Source organism: Melozone crissalis, unplaced genomic scaffold (genome assembly GCF_028551555.1).
Source record: "Melozone crissalis strain CALT ecotype California unplaced genomic scaffold, PUWL_Pcris_2 ptg000088l_1, whole genome shotgun sequence".
In the NCBI taxonomy this organism is placed as follows: domain Eukaryota; kingdom Metazoa; phylum Chordata; class Aves; order Passeriformes; family Passerellidae; genus Melozone; species Melozone crissalis.
The window spans coordinates 513,345-524,754 of NW_026535865.1; the positions used below are offsets into that span (position 1 = coordinate 513,345).

The 11,410-nt window shown below is 57.6% G+C and overlaps 1 protein-coding gene across 1 annotated transcript; it reads right to left on the reverse strand.

Annotated features, from left to right (window-relative positions):
• Positions 1-2,614: 2,614 nt before the first annotated feature.
• Positions 2,615-10,608, reverse strand: ANGPTL4 (angiopoietin like 4). The gene is made up of 7 exons (XM_054291041.1): positions 10,090-10,608; positions 9,726-9,836; positions 9,113-9,239; positions 4,838-4,951; positions 4,661-4,756; positions 4,098-4,373; positions 2,615-3,558 (listed from the first exon to the last, which is right to left on the reverse strand). The coding sequence occupies exons 1-7, from the start codon at positions 10,606-10,608 to the stop codon at positions 3,377-3,379; spliced, it is 1,425 nt and encodes a 474-aa protein (XP_054147016.1). The 3' UTR covers positions 2,615-3,376.
• Positions 10,609-11,410: the final 802 nt, after the last annotated feature.

The following is an 11,410-nucleotide window of genomic DNA, read 5'->3' on the forward strand; positions in this document are numbered from 1 at the left end:
CTGACGGCTCCAAGCTCGGCACTGAGGGGCAGGCACGCTAGCTCAGTGCCACCCATTGGAGCACAGCCCGAGCCTATCCCACAGTGCTGCTGGCCCCAAAAACCCCATCCCACCATGTCCAGACCCTGCAGCCTTTGGTCTGCACCATCCCCACCTTCAGAAGCAGCCCTTAGACCAGCCCTCACTGGGGTTTTGCTGGGGGCTCCTGAAGTGCCGGCTGGCACAGCGGGTCCCGGCCCCTGCAGGAGCACGGCTGCTTTGGGAGCAGCAGGAGCTGAGCTCGGGGCTGTTCCTGCCGGAGCTGTGCTCGGAGCTGTGCTCGGGGCTGTTCCTGCCGGAGCTGTGCTCGGAGCTGTGCTTGGAGCTGTGCTCGGAGCCATTCCTGCCGGGGCTGTGCTCGGGGCTGTTCCTGCAGGAACTGTGCTCGGAGCCGTTCCTGCCGGAGCTATGCTCGGAGCTGCTCTCGGAGCTGTGCTCGGAGCTGTGCTCGGGGCTGTTTCTGCCGGCGCTGCTCTCGGAGCTGTGCTCGGGCCGCGCTGTGCGGGGCTGGCGCTGGAGGGAGCCCTGAGGCAGCTCCGAGATGCTGCCACGAGCTGCAGTTGAAGCGGTTGTTAAAAAGCAAAGAGGTGGGGGATTTTAGATGAAAACAGATCCAGACCTGGCTTCTGCAGAGGGAGCTTGAAGGGGCCCGAGGATGCCACATGCTCCAGTGTGGCACCGATGGCCCTGGGGCATGGATGGCACCGACACTGATGGAATGTGCAGCAGAACAGGCAAGACTGAGACACACAGAAAAGGAGAAGCTGTGATCCCTAGCATAGGCAAGATTTAGAGCATTTAGCATTTGCCCATTTGGCATTTACTAAACCCTGGACGGTGTCTGGTACTGGCTGGTACCACCCACCAGGCACCTCCTGCAGATCAAATACATCACAAAGACTCGGGGAGCAAACCCCAAGTATGCAAAAAAACTGGCATTGCAGAAGAGCTCTTTCACCAGCTTCTATTTGATGCATAAATCCCACCTCAGTCTCATCACTTTAGCATTCAGATTAAAACATGCACTCCAGTATCTGCTGCTGCACTCAAGGACTAAGCAGGTTTTGAATTAAGCAAAGAGAATATTAAAAATGCATTTCTGAATGCAGGAGTGAGCTCAGAGCTGGGCATAACGGGCTGTTTGCACAGTTGTGTTTGGAGCTATCATCAACCCTGGGATTTCCCCCAGGGAAGCAGGACAGATGTGGGAGCTGGGGCCACATTTAGGTACGTGAGGTATTTATAGAGCTGCTCAGGGGACTAGACCAGTCTCATCTCCTCTTCCTTCCTTGTATAGCAAGCAAGCACCTAGGATTTTCTCCAGCTCTAGCATATTGGAGCTGGAGGAAAAAATATAGAGGGAATTGGGAGCACTGCTGGAATTTACCCCCATCACCTTGAAGATCCCTGCTCCAGCCCCAGCTCATCTCATCCCCACATCTACAATCACCCCCACAGAAGTGACAATAAATGCTTTTGGAGATGACTACACAGATGCGTTATGAGCAGCTAAAAGGCTGCTATTTAATGGGGCTTGCCCTGATCAGCTGATGGCCTGGATTTTCTTTGTTGGCCTGGATTATCCAGACTTCAGCCTCTGCTCATTTTCAAAGAGTTGGCACAGGCTTTTCCAGCCACCTCCAAGGAATGTCCCCTTCCTTCAAAGGTCTACCATCAGGGAATAAGAAAACCCAACACATCAGCACTTCTTAAAAAGCTGCTGCCCCACAGTCTAATTTCACTTCTTAAAAAGCTGCTGCCCCACAGTCTAATTTCCAGGAAGAAAAGAAATTAAACTTCAAGCAGATTAAAACCTGCTGCTGGGCCCTATACCAGCAACTTATCAGAGCTTCATAAGGCTACAGCTGAACACGGAGGCCAGAAGGGAGTGGAGTGCTTAGGTCACAATTCCAATAAAGTTTTCAAATGCAGACTCATCACAATGCTCCCACACACCTGCCACAGGTAAACCATCAGGAAAATAATCCAGGCAGGACACTTAAAGGCTTGTTTTTATTAAAAGACATCTTCAGAAAAGATATTTTAGTACAAAAAATGTTTAAAATACACAAACTACACTTGCTTTCCTTTCCAGCATCAACATTTATAAATTACACCACATTGTTATTAACACTGCATTTAAATATCAAAACAAATTGAAACAGAGAATTCATCAACGAGTCCAACATCCTACAAACAACTATGTACAGTATTTAGCAGCTAGGAGCTCTAGCACAGTAGTCAATATGACTTCAATAGGGTAGGATGCTTGGGAAGCCCCAAGACTGTAGCTTGGCCTGTAAGTTTTCAGGGACCTGTTTTGGCCACCTCTCCCCAGACACCCATCCAAAAGGCAGAGGTGATGCCATATATCATAGTACACAGCTAATCAAGTGTGGCTCTTGCAGAGAAACCCTGCTGTCCCCTGGCTTTGTAGTACTGGGACACACATGCAGGACAGGTCCAGTCACTCTGTGAGGTGTCTGGAGGAAGAGGGCAGCCCCCACTTCTGGGGCGCTGACAGTGCCAGCAAGGCTGGTGCCCCCCAGGGACAGCCACTGCTCTGGGTCTGTGCTGTCCCACTGCTGTCCCCACCACCCCCAGCAGCACGGGCAGGCAGAGCTGCCCAGGACCTGGCCCCTCAGGCAACCAGCTGCAGGATCTCACCCAACAAGCTCAGAGCTGGAAGCAGTTTTCCCAGCTCCCAGCAAATTCCAGCACTGCCAGAAATACAGGTCTTCAAAGGGAAGGCAAGTGAGCCTGAGGTCTCCCCTTCTGCACAGGTCACTCTCAGCTTTCCCACCGAGCCCTGCACCTCAGGGGGCAGGGGCTGCACAGATGGAGCTGCCTGAGCTCACTGCCCCCAGCCCCTGCACAGGAAGGAGCTCCAGGGGCTCTCACAGGGGGTACCTGGGACATCATTGGGGAACAACAGTGAAAGACAGGACATAGCAAGACTCCATACCCAGTGCTGTGGTCCAGGGCAGTGAGACACTTCCTGTGCCCCTCCTGCCCCAGGCCCAGCTCATCAACACAGTACAGAAATGTTAAGACAGGATAAAAAGCACCGGACAATTTGAACTTGCTGCAGCAGCACATGGCAGGTCAGAAAACCCTTGTGCATGCTCTGGAGGTGGATCTCCCTCCTGGGGCTCCTCTTCAGGTTTGGGAACTCCCATCCAGAGGTTCTGGAAATGTGGAGCTGTTTTACTTTTAGTGAGGAGCAGTGTTGTGCCTCTAAAGGGCTTCTAACCAAGGAAGGGGAGGTTGTTTTCTGTAAACACCGAGTGATGGAGCTCAGGTCCATGCTCCACAGAGAAAGTCTCAAGTAGGAACTTTAGGGCTCTGTTTCCAGTGCTGCAGGTTGGATTTTCATGATGGTTGACTTCAGGGGGTAGTACCTGCCCTTCCATGTCTTCCAGAAGATGCCCTGCTTGCGCTCGTGCCTCTGCCGCGGGATGGAGCGGAAATACTTCCCATTGAGGTTGGCATGGCCACAGGTGCTGAACCACCAGCCACCTACACAGGCAGTGAAGGGACAATTTTAACTCATAGAAATTCCAGACAGAAAAAACTAGGTTCAATGCAGCTGATGTCCCTATTTCCCCCATTTTTCTAGAACTTCAGGATCTTAAAAGACCGCCTCACGTACAGCCAAGGAGTCCCGTGCACAGGGAATCTCTCACAGATCTGACACAACTTCAGGCTGCGTCTGCAAATCCAGGCTGCTGCTCCTTGTGTGCAAAACCCCCTCCAACCCTTCAGCAGCCAGGGCCAGGGGGGGTCTCTGCTCTGCTTGAAAAGGTTCCATGCTAAGTGGCAGACAGCAAAGCTGTTATGAGCACAGATGCTTGGGCCAAGACCTGAATCATGAACCCTCCCTCGGCTTCAGCTTCCCTCTTGGATCCCTGCACAGTTCCTCCCAAAGAAGCAGCTGTCCCAGGGGACAAGAACAGCTCAACAGCAAAGGGGTCTAGAGCCACAGGGTCTGGGTCCCACCAGACCGTGGAGGGCTGAAAGGGAAGTGCACATACTGGGATAGAAGACCTCAGACTGACCTGAGAGGTGTTTGGCACAGTTTGTGTCAGCTTTAAGGTCATGGTCACGGTCCCGAGTGGAGAAAGGCAGCTGCCTGAATTCCCCAATGGCGTTTTCCAGCTCTCCAGACAGAGGCCCCAGCAGGTTGAGGGTGTAGGCTGTGCTCTCACCACCAAGACTGAAGACAAACTGAACCACCTGGGAATTCCCCTCCCAGTCTTCCAGCTCAATCAGGAGATTGTACTTTCCCTCTTGGACAAGGTGATGTATCTTCTCCAGGCCCAGCCAGAAGTCACCTGAAATAAGACTCATGACTTTGGCTGCAGGGACACAAACACGCCATGAAAAGCAGAGACACGAGCAAGCTCCAGAGACAAACGGGGAAAACCTAGGACACGGCAGGGTTTGAATCACTGTCTCACACCTGCAGGACACATCAGGAAGATCAAGGACCCCTGCTCTGCAAGCACTGTCCCACCCACCCTTCAGCCCACATCTGTGCTCCAGAGGCCAGCAAGGGGAATACCTTTGGCTAAGCTTCCCTTATCCCACAGTGAGAACACAGACACCACCATCCACCTACCACGAAGGTCTCCAAAGCCATTCTTGTAGGCATCCCACAGCTGGTCAAAGTCCACAGAGCCATCCAGGCGCCTCTGAATCACTGTCCAGCCACCCTCTGTGGGAAGGGAACACAGTCACAGGGGTTGCCATTCACCAGGCCACCCTGCCAAGGGCCCGGGACGCTGCACGGCTTTACCTGCAGTCATGTCACAGTAGACTTTGAAGGGCTGAGATCCTGTGGGCTGTACCTGGAAAACGCCACTGCTTCGCTGCCCAGCCAGGAAGAGCTGGTGACAACCCTCTGGGAGCTCTGCAGGGGAAGGAAACAGCAACTGAGGAGATGGCCACGAGCCCCAGTTCCTCAGCAGGTTGCTCCAGCACAGCCCCAGCACTTGCAGCCCTGGCCACGAGCCCGGCCAGCTGCGCTCAGCTCCGGACACGTGCTGGGGACAACGGCCCCTGACCTCAGCATCTTTAAACACTGTGACCCCACATCTTCCCTTTTATTCAAACAGAGCTCCTCGGGCTCTCATCCAAGGCAGAAGCCAGGCTTTGGGCCAGGCTAGAGTGATCTCAGCTGGAGAGCAGGGCTCCCCATCAAGGAGGGACAGAGGAGTTCCCAGGTCCCTCTACACTCACAGACAGGAGTGGCCCATTTGGGGTGGGGCAATGCCCAAGCATCCCCATCCCACACGAGGCTGAAGCAGGCAAAGACAAAGTCCTGACATCAGGAAGGTGGCTGAGCATCCAGCACATGACCTCTTTCTCCCAGCAGCTGTGGTGGCCCAGACAGACATCCTGCTGGGCAGCCTGCCACCAGCAGGCACAGCGCCAGGCTGGGGTGACCCTTTTTGCAAGACACACTGACTGAGCCAAGGAGGGGGGTGGACTCTGGGAGCCCCAGCTCATTGCAGGAGTGGATTGCCCAGGGTGGAGCCACACCCTGCTTCATCCCCCTCCATCCCCAGGGGCTCCCACTGCTCCTTCTGCCTCCCAGGGACTTTGCCCAGAGCTGCCAGCAAAGCACCATTTCAACAGCTCTGATAAAAGTCCATCCAGGAACCACCACCCCCGGCACTTGGGAGGGATGCGGCGGGGGGAACCTGTTACAACACCCGAGTCAAAAGGCCACAGAAGGATGTGCAGGGACTTCAGCCCCAGGCTGCTGCACAGTCAAGGGGCTCTTTGTCAGCAGGGACAGGTGCCCCAGTCACCCCCAGACAAAGGGGCCCTGTTCTCCCCGGGCCAGGGCGGATGGGCTGCAGCTTTGGCTACCCTGGCTCACAGCTGCTGCCAGCCTGACCCTGACACACACAAGAAACCTCAAGACAAGCCCTGGGCTGTGCTGGGTGCTGGCTCTGGGGGTCTCCTCACAGTAGCTGCCCCAGGGTCAGGGCTGACACCACGATCCAGAGCACAGCAAGGAGAAGGGCTTCCTCCAACAGCTGGGGGCTCCCTGGGGGCAGATGGAAGGGGGGATAAAGGGCCTTTGAACTGCCAAGAGCAAAAGCAGCCCTTGCAGAGCATCACCCCACCCCATCCTCACTGGGTGTGGGGAGTTCTTGATGCTGCATTGGGGTGAAGAGCAGAGCCCCAGCTGGAGGAAAGGTCAGGGGGGACCCAGGGGACAGGAAAATGACACCTGCCATCACCTTTCACCCATTTCCAACATATTCCTCTCTTTTCCTTCCTCTCTCCCCACAAAATTTCCCTTCCTTGGCAGGGGCAGCCCCTCTCCCACAGCCAGCACACCCCTAGGGCAATGCCAGGGCAGGACTGGTGCCACCACCAGCACACCACAGGACAAGCTGTGCCCCAGCCCTACCCTGAACCCATGACACAGGGACTGAGGGCATTGTGCATCAAGCATCAAAACCACACAGAGCCCCCCAGCAATGCAGAGGCTGAGGGCACCCTGGATGTCCCCACCTTCTGGGTGGGGAAGGGCAAAGGCAGGGAAGCAAACCAGGCTCAGAGGAAGGAACGCCACAGCCAGAGGCCCCTGCTCACAGTGCCACAGCAGGAAGGTGCTGGGCTTGCCAAGCTCCTCATCTCCTCTCCTCACTGCATCTCCCAGCATTGGTGGGATGGCGCCAGGCAGATGTTTAGTGGTCCCAGCATGCACAAGTCACCTCCATCCCTGCCTGTTTCTCATTTCAGGGCTCTGGCTGCACTCAATCCCTGTTCCCCTGGTGCCACAGGGACTCTCCAGCAGCTGAACGAGATGCAGCTGCTTGAACAGCCTCTGCCCAACCTTTTTGTTTGAGGAACATGCTTGTTAATTCCAGTTCACGTTGCACATCCAAACGGCACCAGCAGAACAAGCCCTCCTGACTGCTCCTGTGTTTCCTTTTCCCTCCCCCTTTATTTAGCCAAGCAACACAACAAGGCTGGATCTGCCTTAGGCTCTGTGTTCACCCAACAGGATTTCCAGCCATGACACAGGGGAGGTCACTAACCTGGAATAAACACCATCCTCAGGGACGGCAGGGCGTGCCCAGAGCTGCCTGCATTGCCTCCCCCTCTCCAACCCAGCCCCATTATTTTGGAGTCTCAGCGCCACGGGGAGAGCCTGAGCAGGGCTCTACCTTTCCCCTACTGGGCTGGCTGCCAGCAAGCACAGGCTCTGCCCAAAGACGTGATCCTCTTTCTGCAAGCTATTAAACCTCTCACTCTCCAGGCAGCTTTGAGCCTTCAACTTTCACATGCTTGGCCCCACGCCAGCTCTGCTCTGAAAAAACTTGTGTTCACTGGATGCAAATAAAAGGGTCTTTCTGCAAGGGCTGCTGGGGGAGTTCAGCGCCGCTCCCCAGGGCTGTGCTGGCCCCGGGCTCTGCCCAGCCCTGAGGGCACAGGGCCAGCCTGTGTGCTTAAACATTTGCCAGAGAAGGCACAGCCTTGCCAGCTCTGCCCAGCTCTGACAGCAGCCACAGGTCCCCTTGGGCACAGGGCCAGCCTGCGTGCTTTAAGATTTGCCAGAAAACTCACTTGACTTGATAACGAAAGGAAGCCAATTTGTTTCCTGTCAGTGATACCAACATCAGGGATTAGGCAAGGCAAGGGGAAGCTCACAGCTGGTGGGACAGAATTGGAGTGTCCAGGGTCTTTCCATCAGGGACAGAGCAGCACTGGAAGGTGCTGAGCTCACACAGCATCCGTGGGGGCTGTGGCTCTTGCTGCCTTCCACTATGCATCACAGACAATTCTGCAGCCAGTGTCAGCCAGAACGTCCTACATCTGCATCAGCAGGTAGCAAAGGTCCCAGCCCTTCTCCCAGCATAACCCAAGAGTAGAATCAAGGGTTATACCTGATAACCTCTAAAGGTTCCTTCCCACCCAAACTATGACACACACTACTGCCAGCAAGTCACAAAGCAGAGCTTGGAAAAAAACAGGAGAGAGAAGTTCTGAGAGAGTTTTCTGGCTCAGAAGTGCTGCTCTGAGTAAGGCTGACCCTGCACAGCCCCACTGAACTGTACCCTGGAAGAGTCTGAAGCCGCACATTCCACTTCTCTTCTAGTCCATGTGGACAAGCCTTTTGCTCTGCCCAACCAGCTTTCAGCCACACCAGTGACAGCTCCAGGCTCCACAGACAAGTTATCATGTGTTTTCCCATAACCATCCCTGCTGGGCCAGGCCCTGAGCAGGAATTCCCCATCCTGCCTGGTTTCTGTTTCGCTCCTGCTGAAGCTCCCTGAAGCAGCACAGGCAGAGGCAGCGCTGTGATCTGGCTGACACAGCATGGCAGCAGCTGCTCCTGGCCAGCAACCCCTACAGGGACATCAGTTCCTGTCTGCAGGACATGGCACAGCTGGGGACACCTGCTCTGCTATCCTCTGCTCTGCAGGAGCCCCTCCAGTCCCGCTGCCAGGGCAGAGGATGCTGCAGGCAGAGCCAGGAGCTGCAGATGGCAGCATCCACTCTCCTGCTCCGTTTCCCAGGGCTGTGAGCATCCACTGCAACTCAGCACCTCCAGCCAAGGATAGTATGAGCTGAGACACTCGGGTTTCATGCATGAGCTCTGAATATGAGCCAAGAGAGAGATACACAAGCACACAGCTCTGCTCTCAGGCCAGGCCTCCCTAAACCCTACCCTCCTCCCACAGATGGCAGAGACACTTCACTGCCTGGTGTGAACAAGAGTTAACTCGAAAGAGCTGAGACCCTCCTGTCCCCACCCCACACCTGCCAGTCCTTTTTGACAAATACCTGGCTTTGTCTGCTTCCCACTGCATGCCTAACAACAGCCTCTTTAATCCTTGAATTCCTGCTGGACTAACACTGGCCCAGAAGACAAGGATTCTGCCTGCGCTCCAGATCCCCTCACTCTGGCCATACTCCCAAGCTCCAGTTTTTCAAGCAAATCTCACATCCTGGCTCAGGACAAATGAGCCTTTTGTTTCCAAAAGGTTGCACCTGCTACAGGTTTGCTCTGGCATGGACGAGCAGGGCAGCATTAGCAGATACTCACTCTGTGTCTGCACGGGCTCCCCACTGCCATTCTGACTCTGGTTGGTGAGGTTGAGGCTCTTCTTCAGGTTTATCTTCCACTTTGGAGGCTGTGTTTTGTTGTGGTGTAGGGGAATTAGTAGATTGACCTAAAAAAAAAATGCACAAGTCAGAACGGTTTTATCTCAGCTTGGTTTCTATTCCATTACTCAGGGGAGCAGGTCGGCCACACACCAGCCACTCCCTGCGGCCAGAGCTGTGGCTGAACTGGCCTAGAAACCCCGAGGAACAGGAGACACCCAGTCCTGGCCAAGCCAGAAGCAATTGTGGTTTTTCACACCCATGCTAGCTAGTTCATTCTGCAGATGAATGCAAAGGCAGAGCCCAGGGAGGCTGTTCCCACCCACCAGTCCCTGCTATTGCTCTGTGCAAACTCTCTGGAAGCGTGCAGGCTGCCACCCTCCCGCACCGAGGATCCCCTGCAGCACGGGGACCGGAGCCGGGGCCCCTTTGGAGTCCCCAAGGCCGGGGAGCACCAGCACAGCCACCGGAGCTGGCACGGCGGGGCTGTCACACCAGGGCACCCACGGCACGCAGGGCCAGGCTGGGGGCTGCAGCCCAGCACAGGGGCTCACCTTGCTCTGCAGGCTTTTAATCTGCAGGTTCTGCTTGTCCAGCTTGTACTGCTGCTGCTTGATTTTCTGCAGAAGCTCCTCGATGCGCAGGTTCTGAGCATCCATCAGGGACTGCGGGGGAAGAGCCAGGTGAGCCCCATCGCTCCAGGGAGGGCGCTCCCGGTGCCCCCAGACCCCTCCGCTGTCCTGCCGCTGATCCCCGCCCGCCGCTCCCGATGTCCCGGGACACTCGGGTGTTTCCCGCAGTGGTTCCCGTGTCCCCTAGCGGCTCTGGGGTGTGTCCCCCCAGCAAGGCTCCCCGCCGGTGCCGGTGCCGGGCCCTGTCGCGTCCTCCCCGCCCGGCCGCGGTGCCCCCCGCGCTCACCTGCAGCGCCCCCAGGTCCCGAGCGCTCTGGTTCCCGGCCGGCCGCGCCTGCAGCGCCAGCCGGACCCGGCCCTCCAGCCGCTCCAGCCGGCCCTGGATCGCGTCCTTGTCCGCCGCCACCTCCTCCAGCCGCTGCCGCAGCGCCTCGGAGAGGTTGAGCAGCTGCCGGCCGCGGCCCTCCAGCTCCCGCACGCTGCCCCGCAGCCGCTCGCCGCGCTCCTGTGCCTCCCGCGCCTGCCGCAGCAGCCGCCCCAGGGAGCTGTTGTGGGCGCTCAGCCGCCCGCCCAGCTCCCGCAGCTGGCCCTTGGTGCGCTCCACGTGCTCCTTCAGGCCGTGCCCCAGCTGCAGCAGCCCGTGGGCCAGCACGTTCACCTCGTCCCAGGAGGCGAACTGCGCCCGCCGCTCCCGCCCGGCCCCCGCCGCCGCCGCCCGCCGCTCGGGCCCGGCTCCCGGTGCGGGCGCGGGGGCCGCGGCCAGCCCCGCCGCGCACAGCAGCAGCGCTGCGCCGCCGAGCTGCATCGTGCCCGCCCCGCTCCGCTCCCCGTACCGCCGCCGCCGCCCCGCTTTTATGCCCCCGTGGCGGGGAGGGCCCCGCACCGGCCCCTCCCCGCCCGCCCGGCCCCGCCGCTTTGTTCGCCCTCCCCGTCGGCCGTGGCTAAGGCCTCGTATCCGCCGCCCGCTCCCGGTCTTGTCCGTCCTCGGTCCCTGGCGCTGAGCCCTGCCTGCACCAGTCCTCATCTCTGCTCCCATCCTTATCTCCGTCTCCATTCCTGTCCTTGTCCTCGTCTCCATCCCTGTCCCCATTCCCCTCCTCATGCCATCCCCATTCCCATTTCTGTCCCCATTCCCATCTGCTTTCCTATCCCTAGGGGTCCCCGTTCCAATCCCTACCCTATGCCCGTCTCCTTTCCTATCCCCGTTCCCATCCCTGTCCCCATGCCCGTCCCTGTCCCATCGCTGTCCCCATGCCCATCCCTATCCCATCCCTCCTGACTGTCCTGCCCCTCATCCTGCCCGGGGCCCCCGATCTGCACCAAGCCCCGATGGTTCCCCCTCCCGTGTCACCCTCCGGGACGCGCTGGCCCCGGGCGGGAGCACCCTGTGGCACAGAGGGACCCTGTGGCACAGAGCTGTGCTGGGGACCCTGTGGCACAGAGGGACCCTGTGGCCCAGAGCTCTGCTGGGGACCCTGTGGCACAGGTGGGTGCTGCCAGCCCTGGGGAGGGGGCATGCTTAGGGTCAGCTCCTCTGTACACCTGAGGGAAGCAGAATGTTCACTCCTCTTAACGTTCCTGGTCTCCAAGAGCAACAAGGATGAATA

What these genes read in the sequence shown, in the direction of transcription:
- ANGPTL4 (XM_054291041.1), bottom strand. Translation starts at nt 10,608, where the DNA reads ATGCAGCTCGGCGGCGCAGCGCTGCTGCTGTGCGCGGCGGGGCTGGCC. An exon ending in TGGCTTTGGAGACCTTCGTG is followed by an intron (nt 4,374 to 4,660) that starts GTAGGTGGATGG and finishes GTCTTATTTCAG; the next exon opens with GTGACTTCTGGCTGGGCCTG. An exon ending in CTGTGCCAAACACCTCTCAG is followed by an intron (nt 3,559 to 4,097) that starts GTCAGTCTGAGG and finishes CTGCCTGTGTAG; the next exon opens with GTGGCTGGTGGTTCAGCACC.